The following is a 17,451-nucleotide window of genomic DNA, read 5'->3' as shown; positions in this document are numbered from 1 at the left end:
ACGTAACCCCTTGGCAGCCCAAGCGTGGGTGGATTTCCCGTTGTATTAATGTGACAATGAACGTATTGCTTGTGCCCAAGAGATACAGTCTTCTCTACCGTCACCTGCTTCACTTTCAGGGAGCAGGCTATCTCAACTTCCTGACATGGCCAAACATTTACTGACCATAGTATTATTATTATTTTTTTAATGTTCTGGCATAATGAACCAAATTAAGATTCAAATTCCTATCTCCTCCATGCTACCCTCAAGAATACATAGAAGTCATAGATGAATTGATGTGAATTTCTATCCACCTAGAACAAGTATATGTTCATTTTATTGTATTTCCATCACCATCCTCTACGTAACTAAGTGGAGTGAACAGGGTAGGGGCATAGATTGGTATGCAGGTTGCTTTAAGTTAAAACAACCCTTCATATGATTGTAATTTTAATGCATGTGCTGCAGGGTCTCTATCTGGCAAACACAGCAAGGAGCATGTTTGGAAAATGCTGAGCCTGACTGTGCTGTAATAGGTCTCCAGGCAGTTCGGAAGGAATCGTACAGCAGCAGCCGGATAAACTCTCGTCTTTGATGATTAAAGCAGTTTCCACTGGCAGTAAGTGTAAGTACATGCTGAAGTGCCTCAATCACTTTGCCTGGGTGCTGCAGGCAACAGTGCAGCATTCTTGGCCTTTTTGCAACCAAACACCCTTTTCTTGGAGTTGTTCTTTTTTATTTCTCTAGACGGACATCCCTTTGCCTCCTCTTCCTAAGTGCTGAATTGGAAGAACCACTTCCCTGGCCTTGCTGGCTGGATGCTCGCTAACACAGCCCAGGACACAGCTTGCCTTCTTGGCTGCAAGGGCACGCTGCCAGCTTGTGTCCAACTTGCCATCTGCCACAGGTCCTTTGCTGCAAAGCTGTTTTCTAGCCACTCAGCCCCCAGCCCGCCCTGTTGCATGGCGTTATTCTAGCCCAGATCCAGGACTTTGCATCTGACTTCTGGAAGCTTCCTTAAGTTCCTGTGAGCTCATTTCTACAGCCTGTGTAGGTTCCCCCCAAGAAGCAGCCTTGCTCCGTACCGCAATGTTTGCCATCATCCACAAATATCTGCTGCCTCAGGCTCTCCAATGACACGTACGCTGCTAATATATACATAGAAGGGCCATTTTTTCCAAATATATTCCAGTATGTCATAGCCAAACATCAGTCCACACTACCAAATAACCTGATTGTAAAGGATACCCGGCTTCTCTGCTTGCATCAGTGGCTTTGGGTCACAGGAGCGGCACAGCAGTTGGCTGTCACTAATAATGAATACTAGATTGGTGTTTGAAATCTTCTCTGCATGGTAAAGTCTGGAAAAATGCCAAGAAAAGATAGGTTTAAATAAAACAAGGAAAGCCGTACTTGGGAAGGACATGCATTATTGGAATAAAAAGTCACCCAGTTTCAGATTCAATCTGCTGGCTACTGTTGATCTTTTTTTATTAGTGAACAGTGAGAAACATTGTAATCTATTTGACATTTACATGGTTCTCTCTTTTGACTAGACTTCTTAGTGGAAAAAAAATGGAAAAGAGCATAGAATGACTTCAAATGACAGAACAGCTAGCTCCATGCTGCTAAAGCAGTAGCTGCACTGTGACATAAGATGAGTTCAGCATCGCTTCTTCCTGTAAGAACACTGTAAGAAACACCATAACACTGTAAGGAAAATAAATAAATAAATAAATAAACCCATTTGTAAGAAGGAAGAGGAAGAGGTTTTAGAGTATGTGTACTGAATATAGGATATATATCTGTTGCATGTTTGTTTATATATAATTACACAAAATGCCTTTTAGTTAGTAGGGTTGTTCTCAACAATTTATAAATAACTGTCTGCAGCATTATATCTTTAAGCTGTAGATACTAAACTTCCTGAGTTATGACATAGACACTAAGGGTAATATTATTTCTGGATTTTCAAGGACTGATTTTCATGTACTATTTAAACTACTACTGCCTCTACAGAAGAGGCAGACAGACCTTTCAGTGAGCAGAGAAACAATGGTAATATTTCTTAGCTATTAAGAAAATATGTTTTAACTTCTACAGGAAGATAAATTCAGGACACTGTAACAGCTTAACTGCATTTAATGGATTCTAAGTACATTTTTATACACATATGAAGTGACCAGCAATTCTTTTTATATAGGTCTTACATACCGGCCTGCATAGGCAGAGTTTTGATTGCTTAGATGGGAATTGTTTTGATTATTTCTGAAATTTCACAGATTAGTTCCTATCACTGACTGAGTCCAATGACAGGACAAAATACCTCTACTAATTCAATAACTGATCCTGTGATTACAGATCTGGATGCTTTAACCAGCTTAAATCACCCATTCATACTAATTCCCATCCCACTACACCGGTTTTGCACATTTCATTTCTGAAATCTTACAGTAAACTGAAGAACTCCTCTGAAAACTCCCCAAATAAATAAATAAATAAATAAATAAATAAATAAGTGTAATCAGTTCGCTGCACAAGCCGGTGACACAGCACAGCTGCTCCGGCCACGTGCAGGAGGCGGACGGCCGTGGGAAGGAACGGCTGGGCGTCCGGGAGAGGCCGTGTGCACCACTCTGCAAGGGCTTTCTGCCTGGCTTTCCTGCCTTGAACTATCGCCTTCAAGGAGTTTGAAATCATTATAACACTCAGATTTCAATTTCTAAGACATTTTCAGAAACTGCTAGTATATGTAAAGACTTCATCCAACAGGCTCTTTTGTGAAACACAGAATCATGTCCAAGTTGCTATATTTCAGAAGTCTATGAAGGCTTTAACCTAACATTAAACACCCTCTTGAACAGGCACATGAAGCCTGAAGGATCATCCTTTTACCTACAAAACAAAACCGCAAGGTTTGCTGGATAAGACACACACTGCATTTCAGGCCTTCTCCTGCTTCGTGCATTTTCCTGGCTTCACTGTAATAGCACAGCTATTATAGCTAGAAACACGCAGCAATATTTGACTTAAAATAGCATCAGCTTCACTTGTCCTGTCTTACTTTGCTGAAATCTTCCCAGCTTGCAAATGCAGGCTAGACTTCACATTTGCACAGAGTATAATACCTATTCATATGGAATACCACAGGTGTCTTTGCTTTTAGCATTTTTTAAACATTTGCATATGAATTTTAAACTGAATTATAATTTTGCTGAAAGGGAGGTTTTAAAATATCTTTAGAAAGCCTTGTGGGGGGGGGGGTATCATCTTTAGGAAATCCATCAATTTGATTACTCAAAGTGGATTATATTTCCAAGGCTTCTAACAGTACCCTCAGAGACTGATGAATACTGAAGTGGATATAGTTTGTATCTGCTGTTAAATCATCAGCACTCTTGACTACAAGGTGAATTTGAAGTTTAATAATACAAACTTTTAGCCCATTAAAAATTCCAATACATAACCAAATTAATGAGCATCATCTCCTTCTGAATAGTTCAGACCCTCCCCCAATGTTCACGTAATAGATTAAAAGAAAACAAATTATAATAGAAATAAGATATATTTTGATGAAGTATATACAAACTATATATATATAGCGAAAGAATACATATAAGACGACCACTGGAAAACAAAAATTTAACTAAAATGTTTCTTTGATAGCCCAGTTACTATTCAGATTTATTCTAACACAAATAGAAATTGAAATTTATTCTCATAAAAATACAAATGTAAAGAGAATGCAGTTTATCCCTATATACTGTATACTGTACTTCCTATATACTACTGTATTCCTCTGTACTCCCTATATACTACTTCTATATACTGTCTTGCTTAAGCAAGTTTGATATAATTAAATCAAAATGTAATTTTTTGTTCTTGTAGTAGTGGGATTAACTTTTCTAAAATAAATGAATGTCCAAAAGCTATTATTTATATTGAATACAAGTTACCTGGAGCAGTTTATACAGTCTACAATGCCACCAAAAGATTTATCATCATTTTCAAAGAAATACTGAGTTTGCTCAGTGATGCAGCTTGTTTTAGGCAGGGCAGCACCAAAATCATCATCTTCCATATCAGCTGACAGAAAGAAGAAAATAAGTAAATAAACAAATAATGGCATTTTAAAATTACAGCTGCAATGGGGAGACCCAAAATGGCCCCCCACCTAGCTTCTTACCTTCTACTTCACTCAAAGGTGACTCTTTAACAGTTTCTTGACTTACCTGCCTCAAGGAAACGTGGAAAAGTCAGGCTCAAAAACAGCTGCTGTAAGATAGACCTGAACACAGAAAAACAATGCATTTGTTAAATGATCTTTGTCTACTCTGTATTTTACTGGCTCTTGAAGAAAATGCCCCTGAGTTAGGTACTTTGCACCGACTAAAGCTTATTAAATTGCTGTGAAGGAGATGAATACTGGTATATCACAAGTATATTATAAAGGTATCACTGCACTGGCAACTTTTAAAATTGTCTCTATTCTTGCTCTTGAGGTATGGACTATATTTTCTTCCTAGATGCTGCCAAAACATTTACACTTACAGACCATCATTTATGTCAAATTATTTTTCTCCATTCATGATCACATTTTTCTTATTTTATTTACTTGAAGCAAGTACTGGCTTGCCAAATGCACGGCTCCCTTCTACGCTACCAGCCTGTCAAAACAGGAACCACTAGTGAGGTTCTTTGACTCACTACTTCTGCTTAAACTTTCTTAAGTTATAACTTCTTGCCTTCACAGCTTTGCTGCTGCCTTCAAAAACGACCCAATCTCTTCCCATTACCTTCAGTTCTAACGCCTGCACTGCAGGTGGAAGGGAGCATATGGCTCTGTTCAACCTCCAGGATTATTTACTTTTCTCCTACGCTAGCATGGTATATATGTAAAGAAGCTGAATCTGCCTGTCATCTTTCCAGCTGAGGTAGAGCTTGAAGGAGCACTGGAGTCATTCCCACAGCCTTGTGCCTTGCATCAGCAGCTGGACAGTGCACCAGCCTCGGTGGGTGAGAAGAGACGTAACGCCACTCAGCAGCGAGTCCATGTGCTGACAGAGGGCAGCAGTCCTCACCTAGCCCCTCCTCACGGTCTACCACAGTATTCACAGCGAACGAGGAAAAAAGGCAGAACTGCGTCAAATCTTCTGAGTTGAAAGGGCGCAAAGGAGAAACAATGCGTACTCTCTTAACCAAAGGCTGATGTATCCCATATAAGCTTTGCAAATTATCACTCACTCTTTAATTCCATATTATGGCCTGAAACATTATAGTTTTCTTTAGCCTGGTTTCTCCTATTTCTCTGCATTTGCTTTTGCCAGGTGCCTCACTGAATCCATTTTTGGTCAGTCCTTTTCACTCTGCTTACTTCATGGCCTTCTCTGCCTGCTTCTGACCTAGACTCCATTAAAAACATGTCCATAGAAATACTTTTATGTGGCACTTTCAAGTTAAACATCATGCAAAATAAACCTCAGGTCTAAATTGAGTCCAGACCCCTGAGTCTGACTTGAACACTGATAAACTAAAGTTTCTCTTCTTGAGAAGAGCTCAAGTTTCTCTCCTGGATTACTGCCCATCTTCAGGTTTTTTTGAGGTTTGTTGTTGTTTGAGAAAACCAAAATCTTAGTTGTTGCTGTTAACAAAATGTAACCAACAATAAAAAACAGCATAGAGTCTTCGTAGTGCTATCTATGAGATAATTAATACATATCTGTTCAGCTGCTATACATTTTAACTCTTAAATCCAGGAGGAAGTAGGTAACTTATTCCAGCTTGGTAATTACTATAAAAAAAATCAGCGCCATGAGACAGCCTCCAAGGGTGCAATTCACACCACTGCCAAAGTATCACACCATTCTCAATGAGTTTACTCCGATTTGGTGTTGGGGTAAGTAGCTGATGGGGGCCTATCTACATGGCTCTGAAATAAGCAAAATTATTTCTGTGGCTATGATTAATCATGCATGAAGCAAAGTCAAAAGAAAAGTTTCCAAATGGATCTTTCGTGTTAAGATGCATCCAGGATTGTGACAGTGAAAAATAAACTTAATACTGGTGCAATCGTGCATCTCCCAAGGTTAATTCTAAAACATCACAACAGTTCAAATATATCACCATGCTTTTTTCAGAAATATGTAAAAAACAGTAGGACCTATTACTAGAGGATTATACAAAGTGTTTATACATGTGTGTGTGTGTGCATATAAAAGCTTTTCTGAGCACAGGAAAAGGGGAAACTTCAAAATGTATTGCTTTATATATGTTTGCTTCCTTAAAATAGTTCAGTAGTGCTTTTCACATTTTGTTTCAAAGAATCAGCTTATAATTTACATGGGAAGCACTAACTAAATGTGCAACCAAACAATGTATTGGTTATCTGGCATTCTGAACAAGACTTCTTTACACTTTGCGATAGCCTGTATGTGTTCACATCATGTATGTGTTCACATAAAATGATATTCACTGAAGAGCAAAAACCTATTTTCTTAAGACTACTTGCTAGAAGAAAGTAAAGAAAGTATTCTGAAACAGGGAACCAATAATTCTGAATGGAAGAATTTCATCTGAACCTTCACACTTGTCAAGCAGACTTGGACAAATATATCAGTCTAACTTACTTCCTGAAGTGTTGGAGCACACAATTACAAAACCTGGCACGAACAGTTTAAAATTTGTAGATTTAATATTGAATTTTCAAAGGAGTTTGGGGATATAACTAACTGCACAAACTAGAGGTTCAGCTAAGTTTTAAAAGAAAAAAAATAAAAAAGACTAAGTAAGTCTCCATCTACTGAATAACTATAGTTTTGATACATAGATTTCCTAAACACTTACCAGGCAGCTGCTGAAGCCCACCATCCTAAATGCAAAATATCTGTTATTGTAGGCTGGGAAAAAAAGAGTAAAGATTGTGTTATTGGCATAGACAACTGTACACTATTCAGGGAACGTCACTAACCTCACAAGGGACTACTGACCACATAAGCAGAACGAAGTCCAGCTCCTTGTTTGGGTTCTTCTTCTGGATCACAGACAGACTGATAGTCGTAAGACTTGTTAAAGGCATATAAGGACATGTTAATCAGGTTTCGCATCAGGCCAGGGTCAATTTCTCCAAAGAATCTTCCAATCTGATGTGGGAAAGTACAAGGAAAGAAGTTACAGGACTTCTGAATATTCTTCTTATATGTCTACAAAAAAACCACAACTCTGAAATTTTTTCACTAGTTTTTTTCTAAGGAAACTCCTTCAGTTGTGCTGTCTATATACCTGTTTCTCTGATTATTTCTTTCCCAATAGCTGGGGATACAGATTAAAATCTTTTAAATTACATGATAATTGGCTAAAGCCTACAGCTAAATCTACCCTGCAACAGAGCTGAGGACCAGGGCTGAGCACTGGCATATGATCACCCATATTGATGGGATTATTATTATTTTTTTAATGATTCAGACATGTTTTTTCCAATCTCTGACCCATTTTTCCAAATTCTGATGAGCACAAAATATATAAATGAAGCATCTATTCTTAGGACAAGCTGAGAGTGATATGCTACTTTTTGTTGTAAAATGACTCCCTGTTGCATTTCCTAACTGTACTTAAAAATATACATACCTGTTGGGTATATTCATCTCTATTTGACATCAGAAGAAATCCACCATCATCAAGGATAACACAGTCCACGTGCTATTATAAGAACGTAAAAACATGTTTTGCAGGAAGGATTTGTAAGGACAACACATCTGTGAGAAACTCTTGTTTATTCAACACTTCAGAAGTATCTTCAAATCTATGTGGCTCAGGCTAAATGACAAACCCATTGCTATGGGCCAGCGTTAAATTATAAGTAGCATTATCAGTATTATAAAAGTTTGTACAGATTAAAGGCTTAACTGTGGCTTAATTTCATAAAAGCTGTTGTGTAAAGTCTTTGTTAGCTCTAGGAGTGCAATATCCTTATTAAACCTCACAATATTGAGTCTTAACTCATAATAACGGACTACAACTTCTGATGTGCTTTCAGCCATGCTTAACAACCTTTTCCATTTGCAGCTTTTAATGGCAGCAGTCCTAAAGACAGAGTCTCTACTTGCTATTCATTATTATTTTCACATTTCTGTGCATGTCAGCCTTGCCTAGGTCTGCAGTGGGTTTCTGCCAGGTTCAGGTGCAGGGCTGGGAAGCCCACTGGCCACTTAGGCTTTGCACTTTGTAGAACATCCTCGTAGGCAGAGACCACAGGGGTACTGGTGAGGCCACGTAGATAACCTCCCACAGTACTCTTTTTGCGCTAACTCCTGCGTTTAACATTCATTCTTCAAACTCCACAAAAGAAAAAAAAATCCCAGAGACTTGAGCGGAGAAAGCTTTTAAGCACATGGCAGAAACTGATACTGTGATACCTCTCCAAGCCCTGCTCTCCTGAGTGCTAGCAGAGCTATGGGATCCCAAAATCCTGAACCGGCAGGAAACAGAAGAAAGGAAGATGACTAATGGCTGTTGAAGGGCACAACAGGTACTCTGGTGCTTTTTAGTTTGCATTTATCTTTCTCTAAGGTACTCTTATTTTAGTTTTTCTTTTTTTTCCTCAGAACTGTTTTTCTTCTTTTTTAATCATTCCCTTTCCTCGTGATTCACCTCTTGCTTTTAAAATTACCACTATCTTTTCTCATGTTTTTTTCTTCACATCATTCTCTATTGCTCCTATTCTTTATATTTTTTTCTTCTCTGTAGTTCTCATAACATTATTGCAATGACTTTCGCAACAACCACTCCATCTGACTTTTGCTCCCTCTTTTATTCCCTCCCCTCCTAATCTTCATTTTCCTCAACACACAAATGACTAACAAATTTTTTTGTAAAATCATTTCTGATTATAAGCCTCAGAAAATATCATGATAGAACAGTGGCCAGTGGTCCAGATAGAGTAGGAGTGATTTTTCATTATCCACCAGATATTTATAAATTAAACATACTCTTACCATACTGTTTCTTTCACAGCCACAGATTTCACTGTTGCACTAAAAAACAGAAGCACAGTAATTTTCACAAAAATATTTCAAAAGACACTGCATTGCTCAGGGATGTTTATCAATCAAGGCAAGACAAAGTGATCTGATTTTCAGTATCTATGTCTTAATCTACCTTAGAGGGCGGGTATGTGTGTGTGTGATTTATCGTGAAGCATCTGTTTGAACAACTTGTATTCAGTAATTAGCAACAGCACAATCCCTAGTGCCTTTCATCAAGTCACTGAGAATCCTATATGACAGATAAATAGATTTTAATGTATTACAGTTCAGGGGACTTGTCAGGATGTCACTGTTGTGAATATAAAGCAGAAGGAAAAGAACACATCCATTTGCCTGCGTTTTGGGGATGTAAGAAAAGACTAGAAAACATGTGGTCACATTTCTTTTTTGACCATAAAGAGATCAGCAAGTTTCACAAATCTCAAAGCATGGGAATCCCATGGGATAAGGAAGCCCCTCACCTTCAGTTGATTTCTGTGGCTCTGTTCACTAACATTTCTCTCTCTTTCTTGCAATATATGTACACAATACATATATACACACAGGGATTGACTGTTTCCTTGCGTTATGTCCTGAGCTAAACAGCTACCAGATACCTCTGCAGTTGCTCATCCCAAACTAATTCTGAGATATTACTCTCTCAGATATGTGTTTTTGTCCTTAGGTGCTCTGACACTGCAGTAGATGCACTTGGCTCACCAGCTGATACACAGCTTTGATGCTTGCACTGGCCAGACAGAGGTATCGATTCCAGTAGTACACAAGAAACCAAGCAACAGCGCCCCATCCAGCTGTCCCATAATCATCTCCATTTCATGCCTTTCCTTTCCAAAGACACTAAATAATTCCTTAGTTTTCCTTCCTTCTTTTTCTCCTTCCCATTTCCACCTAAACATTAGATTTAAGGAATGAAAGGGTTAAGCACTTATTTCTTTAAGTTTTGCTAAAATGCTGTGATATTGCTTGCAGTATAAATCTTTACAATCACTGCTTGTATATCCTCTGTATTAAATAAAAGTAGATCTATTTTTTTTCAGTTTTTTGAAACCAATTCTTCTGCAGATTTTATTCACTGTAACAGCATGATGAGAACAGGGAGCCTGCTGCCTAGAATATGTCATTCCTCTTTGTCTTTATCCATGTACTATAATTATGAAGGCAAGACAAACAAAATACAGCCTGTTTCAATATAGATTTTTTTGTGCATTTAGATAATTCAAGTCCCACAACTACTTGGCAACTACGCGTCGGTATGACCCTGGCACAAAGAGCTGCTAGACTTATCTGCATCTGAAGCTTTGAGAAATGCAAATAAAGTTCAAAAAAGACTTGGTCAATTGCTTACCAGGCTTTTGATTGTGGTTTTTGTGAAATTTTCCATCCAGCTGGTTGCATCAATTTTTATTCCAACAACTAACAAGAGATACATAAAAGTCTTTTTTAGTAAAATGAAAAAAAGAAAAAAAGGTAACTGTAGAATCCTAAAGAAGTAAAAAGTTTTATAATAAATATAACTTCTTAAACTGGAAACAAGAATAAAAATTAGTTTTGCTCAGTTACCTGGCCATGAAGACCCTTCATGAGACTAATAAATTAAGTATTCTCACTGCAACACAGCCAGATATTTGACTGGATTTTCATTAATAAAAACAGAACAGTCTCAGAGAATAGAATGTTATATAAACTGAAGCTCCTTTGAAATGTCAATTAAATTTCTAACTGACCCCACTGTGGAGCAACAACAAAACCACCCCTGCATTTAGCATTTCAGCACTGTTCTACCTTACCTGCAGGTTTCAGAAGTTTCCCATTAATTGTTATCTCCACAGCCTTGCTTACCATAATCCCTGTTTCATAGCTATTAGCACCACTTTCTGAGAGTAGGGAAAGGAGGAAGAAAAAAAAAAAAATAGGAGGTTAGCATGATATAAAAGCCTCTTTCTCTGAAATTGAAATTACTTATTATTCAAATACCGGCTATTGTTCCCCAAAATCTTTATTTAAAAACACTGGCCCAACTGTCCTTCACACTTATCACCTGTAATAGCTCAGATCACTAACACCTGGATGCCTAAGAGAAATAATTTTGTTTACTTTTCTTCATTCACTTTTGGCACATGGTTTCACTGTTTCATACACTTAGTGTTGCCTTTTTTCAGCAAACATAGCCATGAATAACTTTACATGTGAGCAGCTCTATTAAAACCAGGATCGGAGCCAAAGATTTTATCACGCTGGCATCTGTGTATTTTTCAATACCGAGTACACTGACACCACTCACTAGCTGACAATTACTACTTTGACAGACTTCAGCCTGTTTTCAGCACTACTTAGTATGAAAAAGCAAGTTAAAAGTACATTCCCTGAGGCTCTCTGAGAAGCAACAAGGGCTTCAGGGAATTTATTTAACTACCTTGTTAATAGTTTATTGAAAAAAAGAAGTAATAAATAAATATGAAATAACAGCAAGAAAAGATCTCATGTTTTAAGGGAGGACAAAGTCATTTGTGGTAGCATCTGCTTTTAGAGGAGCTTGGCAGGGTTAATGCTGCTCACATCAGTAACGAGCCTCTTCTTGCTAATCCATTTATTGTTGTGCATATATAGGTTTTAAGTCTCAGAGTAGGGCAGAGAACCATTTTTGGTGAAAAACACCAATTGGAAACAGAATTCAGAAGCAAAGGTTAGACACTGTTATTCTCCCTGAGTGCGATTTTCTTTCCTTTCCTTTAAAATAATTTTGCCGAAATATCTATGGAAACCATTGTCCGAGGATAATAAATGAAAATTATGCATATCTTCTCGGCTTTGCTAATTCTGAGCATATAGGGACATCAGAGAGGATATTATTTCCCTTGTTTAGTGCCCTGTTAAGTGCTTTTTCTTTAATAACAGGCGATGCCCCAGGCTTGTTTTTCTTACAAAATGTCACGCTTTGTAATTCTGCAACCTTGGCCAGGGAGCTTAACTGGCAAGGAAAACTCCCATAAATTTACTTATATTGGACGAACTAGCTTTGAAAATTTCAAAACAGTGATGACTTACTGTTGTAGTATGGAGCTGTGAAAATATAGTTGTCATTATCTAAGCTCCGTTTATAGAAGCTGACTTCATAAGTTTCAGCATTTTCCAACCAATCTTCTCCTGCCCTACATACAAAAAATTGTAATTGAAAAAACGTAGTTAGCTTCTCATTTAAACTGCGCTGCACAAGGTATTTAGGTTTCACAACTGGAAATAATGAGCTTCATTTATAATAGTCTTCAGATGATGCTTAGATGCCTACATTTTGTAAAAATCTCAGCTTCCATTGATTTAATAGCCAGCTATAATTAGTAAAACAAAAACTTTGAAAAAAAAAAGACAAGAATATTCTTCGAACAACATGGACCACGTCTCATCATTTTCAGATACATTTAGACGAATACAACTGCAACATTAGTTAGAACAAAATATAAGCGAACCTTTATACCACATACTATTTCTTAAGAAATTTGCATCCCAGAAGATTTTATACCACTCGTAACAACAAAACAAAAAATAAACTGATTTGTGGAGAAAAACCCATTGTGAATCCCTCATTTTGGTGAAACATACAAAATAACCTAAGAAAATAGATAAATTTGCCATACACCAGTATGTCAATACAGGTGCCCTCACTATTCCCAGTCACCGAAGCCGCGTGTTTAGCTGGTAGCAGGAACCGTTTCACAATCCCCTTTCCTCTCTCTGGTAATGACACACTTTTAATGACACCTTTTCTCTCTCGAAGTCCCTGGACCATATGGTCCACTCCCCTTAGTCTGAAGAAAACTGCCTGCTGCTCTAGGACCTTAGCGGTCTGCCAGCCCGCCGGGCTTTGGCACACTTGGCAGCGGCGAGGAGGTAACACGGCCACCCTCCTCGCACAGGGGTGCTCTTTCGACCGCCGCTCACTCCATGCTGATGAGGACCGTGGGTCGGGATGGCCTGCTTTGGAAAGGACCGAGCTGTGCGTGGTACACACGCACTAACCACACCACGAGAGAATACCCTCAATCTGTACCACTAACAGCAGCATTTTCTAAGCACAGGTATCCCATACATTAAATCATGTCATTAACACTTCCTTTGCCACGTTCTTACTACAACCTCAGAAGAGTTTTTATTTATTTATTTATTTTTACATAGCAACTCCAGCAGGGTTAAAAATCTGTAGCTAGCTAGGATTCACCGCTGCTGCTACACTATGCACCGTCAGGGAAGGATTTTCAGAAGTGATGCCATGGACTCCTCTGTACGAATATATCTTCGCATTTGCATAGCACGCTACTGACCTGGAATCTATAAGCATCTAATCTATAACAGTTTATAAGGCAGGCTGGTAAACCAGGGGGGAGAACTTCAGAAGTAAGATGAACCATGTCACTCCTACGATGTCAGTAGTGTTTCTGACGTTGCAGTACTCCCCTATACCACACAGCAGAACATGATGGAAAGACAAAGAGTTTCCGTGAAGGTGCCTTTGCAATTCCCAGTTATTCCAGTTGTACGTGCAACAGCCATTTAACATTGCACCTTTAGAGGTTTCAAAATTTATCTTCATATTATATTATTTTATAACAAATTCTTACCTTTTGGGGAACACTCTAGTAATTCCACCATCCGTAACAACAAATTGTGCAACAACTCCATCACTATAAAGAAAAATAAGATTTAAAATGAAAACTACCTGGAATTCTTACAAGTTCCCATGTCAAGGGTTGCTATTTAAGTACATAACTATGAATTAAATATCTACCCTGTGTAAACATTTTATGTACAGTACATTACATATATTATGTGTACATACATGTACTGCTTTATTAGCAAATTACTAGAAATAATTTTTCAAATTTTGAAATTCATTTAAAAAAAATCACAGCAAATGAAAATTATACTTACAATGACAGCTTACTCCAATAATTTTGGGCAAGGTCATTTGTAAATCCTGCATCCAGCAAAACTCTAATGACCATATCAGTATTACCTAGCAAAAGAGTTAAAACACTTATCTGAAACCGTACGACACTGAGTTTTATTAAATTGTTAAAATGAAATTCCAAGTCATCAAGATGCTACTGCCTCTGAAAATTGGGCCACTTCTCTTGGATTAACTTCAAGTTATTTCAAATATTTACTGTTAAACAGACTGTTCTGTAATTGTTGGCTTCATTTAAGCTTTTCTCTCATTGTATTCTATAAAACTATCTTTGCATTGTAGGAATAAGCAAATTGTTTAAGGGAAAAGGTGCCAATTTAGTAAGGCCCCTGGATTGAATTTGGAAATTAACTCTATTTCAAAGCACACTTTCATTCAAACATTTGTCATCTCAGTTTCTCAAAGCATGCAATTAAACAACACTTAACTCTTACATTGAGTGCTGATCCTTACACATTATAGTAATGGAGATAATTCAACCACAATATAAATTTATTTAACTCAATTAAGTACTGGCCTCTCAAAAATATATTGTCTTCTACCCAAAAATGGGCACAGGGAAATAAACTAATTTTGAATAAGTAACTTAGACAGGTATGTCCTTTTTAAGTAACCTTGAACAAAAGTTTTGAGGTCAGTGCTTCTCAAGCATCCTTCTTGGTACCACTTTGCACAAGAAAGTTCTTGAAACAGTCAACTGAAGAAAGTACGTAGTTAAATATCCATTTTATCGCTGTGGAAAGGCAAGACTAAATAGGAAAAAGCAAGGCTAAATTGGAACTGAATAACGTAAAGGAAAAATCTGGCACTTGGACTCAATGTCACACAGCAAATCAGTGTCAGAACCATGACTGGAAGCTACAGCCCCGAATCTGACCTGTGTAAAACTCCACCAGCTCTGCCCTGCAAAGGGATTGAAAACTCCTTCTGGGGAAAAATAAAAAGGCACAAAAAAACCTTTCCACTTTTGCTTCATACAGATCCATGACATGCCCTGAGTTTCACCCCAAGTTTCAGATTCCAGGAAAGTCAGACTGATGCTTTAATAAAAACCACCCTAATTCAAACTGCTTTCCCAGAACAAATTGATGAATACAATATCTGGGTATTAAAAAGTTTTGTAAGCCTTAGCAAAAAAGTTTTTTGATAAAACCAACTGAAACTTGAATACTTAAGCATGCTACACACAGAGCTATGAGCTCTGATCTACCAGCATGAGTCACTGTTTTGCATGTTAATTTAATTCTAATTAAGATATGGACATTACTTTGCCAAGTCAGCCTGTTAAGCTGTATCTAATGCCCCAGACCCACCTGCCCATTCACCTGCACACTGCCGTGGTACAGTAGGCAACATATGTTCAGGGTACTGTTTTAAAAATATTTCTTCAGCTGAAACAAATGACAAAGCCCTGCCAATTATCCCACGGATCAGATTTGGAGGGCCTTGCTGCATCCACATTTTCCTAGAAATTAAATGGAAACTCTATCCAAATGTAAATATCAATATATGTCCCTCAGAGTGATATTTATCTCTGCTAATCCGGACACCCAATATTTTGTTAGCTGTGCCTTCAGTTTAGGATCTCCCTGTATTCCATATCTCTCTCGAAAGTGATACTTGCTTACATAAAGCAGATGTCTAAGACATGCAGGGTGCATTGCTCTTACTGTCCCCTCAGTAGCTACAGAGGTAGCTGACTGATGACTAACTTAGACTTCTTGACTAATAAGTGGATAAGGTTAGATGTTATAAAAAAATAACAGTCATTAAAATTATATACTATATATATCGTTTCAATTTAGGGATTATGTTGGTTATTCCCTGCGAAAAGCCTTTTTAGCTAAGGATAATTTCCATAGCCACTGCTTCCTTCTGTCAATACTGTTTGTTTACTTTTTCAAGAGAGTATTTTAAAGTAATTTAGAGTTATTAGGAAAAAAGAAAGGAAAAATGGGAATTTTATTGTAAATTCCAAAATGAAACCTAGCAAAAATTTGGTATTTTTGCATAATTATTTACTAAGCCCTAGTGTACACTACATTATCATTAAATGTATCCTCAAACTAGTTTATAAAACTGGTGCTGAATATTAAGCTAGAGTTTTCATTTATTAACCAGTTTAGTCATTTGAAATGAATGCTTTCATTTCCAAGACTGAGTTAAGGGAGTCAATAAAATTTCAGTCAGACAGTGATTTGTCAACCAGTGTGATCACTGTATAGAAAAACAATTAAAAAAATAGCCTTATAAGACAGTTTCACTGTAAGAAGATTTCATATCTAAGTATACATCCCTTCAGTTATATGGTCTAGCAAAGACATTCTTATGATATTTTTTTCTGGATGAAAAGTACTACACAAGAAGGCCTGGTCTCCCCCTCAAGTTGATCAGTGGTTCCTAAGAGCAACATGTCAAAAAGTCTTGGGGAAAGCAAGAAAAAAAAATCCAATTGTTTAAAAGTTTTTAATACCGCTAATGAGAGTTGTATATATAAGTAAACAAATCCAGCCATTGAACTCTTCATGAAAAACAGCATATTAACTCATTACTGATTGTTTGTCCAAATGCCTAGCTTTCCTTGTTCATTGTAAAGAGGGTTTAGGGCCCAATTTCAATACGTGAGTACCACCCCAAAGCCCAGTGCTAACCGCTGCAGCGGTTACATTCAGCTGTGATCTTCAATCACTCAAGCCCAAGTGAGATCACTTTAAAAAATTTGTGAACCAGTAATAGAATTTTCTTATCTTTATTTGCTTATTGGCTGTTTTGGTTATTTTATTTAGTTATTTTGGTTATACAAACTGACAAGAAATCACACAGAATATTTCATTAAGAGATTTTAAAGTCTTCTCGAGACTTACTTCAGCTGATTTGCTCAAGAAGAACACCATGAATTCAAAATTTTTTGGAGTGCAGGAAAACTAACTGCCATTTGACTGCTGCTAGAATATAATGCTGCAGGGAAGCATGGCCAACACTGCAGGCATAATGACCTGCAATCATTTCTAAACGAACCCAGAAAACTGCAAACTCATTCTAGAATCTCAACTTTGGGTAGAGAAATCCAGTGCTACATGTAATTCTATTAAGAAGAAAAACCAGTAAAGATAAAACTCCAAATCATGGACTTGGACATGTAAGTTGTCATTTTGACTATCTCATTTACAAATAAGTATTTTCCTAAAGGCATAATTTCAGTGAATCAAGAAGAATACTTACATGAAGGACTGCTTGGAGTATTTCTATCAATAAATTCATTGAAATTTAATAGAAATTCAGTATTGTTTTCTGATTTTTTTACATCATTACAGTATTCTCTGAAAAATAACAAAAAAGTCTTGTCAGCTTTGTTTAATATGCTACTGAAGCTCAGATATTCCAAAGTTCAAGCAGGACTGTAGGACCCTAACCAAAGAAACAGAGAAGAGTTCCTCCACAGATCTGCAGAGGGATATTTAACCCAGC

The 17,451-nt window shown here is 37.4% G+C and overlaps 1 protein-coding gene across 2 annotated transcripts in view; it reads right to left on the bottom strand.

Annotated features, from left to right (window-relative positions):
* Window positions 1-17,451, bottom strand: part of CACNA2D1 (calcium voltage-gated channel auxiliary subunit alpha2delta 1) — a 413,553-nt gene that overhangs the window by 14,868 nt on the left and 381,234 nt on the right. For both annotated transcript variants that reach the window (XM_064504936.1, XM_064504943.1), the window contains 13 exons: window positions 17,206-17,303; window positions 13,947-14,031; window positions 13,637-13,699; window positions 12,069-12,172; window positions 10,811-10,897; window positions 10,369-10,436; window positions 8,973-9,011; window positions 7,606-7,677; window positions 6,969-7,121; window positions 6,826-6,878; window positions 4,215-4,270; window positions 3,939-4,068; window positions 1,231-1,343 (listed from right to left, as the gene is read on the bottom strand). In XM_064504936.1, coding sequence (XP_064361006.1) covers window positions 1,231-1,343; window positions 3,939-4,068; window positions 4,215-4,270; window positions 6,826-6,878; window positions 6,969-7,121; window positions 7,606-7,677; window positions 8,973-9,011; window positions 10,369-10,436; window positions 10,811-10,897; window positions 12,069-12,172; window positions 13,637-13,699; window positions 13,947-14,031; window positions 17,206-17,303 — 1,121 coding nt within the window. The remainder of the gene's footprint in view (window positions 1-1,230; window positions 1,344-3,938; window positions 4,069-4,214; window positions 4,271-6,825; window positions 6,879-6,968; window positions 7,122-7,605; window positions 7,678-8,972; window positions 9,012-10,368; window positions 10,437-10,810; window positions 10,898-12,068; window positions 12,173-13,636; window positions 13,700-13,946; window positions 14,032-17,205; window positions 17,304-17,451) is intronic.

The sequence above is a fragment of the Dromaius novaehollandiae genome, chromosome 1 (genome assembly GCF_036370855.1).
Source record: "Dromaius novaehollandiae isolate bDroNov1 chromosome 1, bDroNov1.hap1, whole genome shotgun sequence".
Classification (NCBI taxonomy): Eukaryota; Metazoa; Chordata; class Aves; order Casuariiformes; family Dromaiidae; genus Dromaius; species Dromaius novaehollandiae.
Note: the sequence above shows the minus strand (reverse complement) of the source record. Positions and strands in the feature narration are given on the sequence as shown.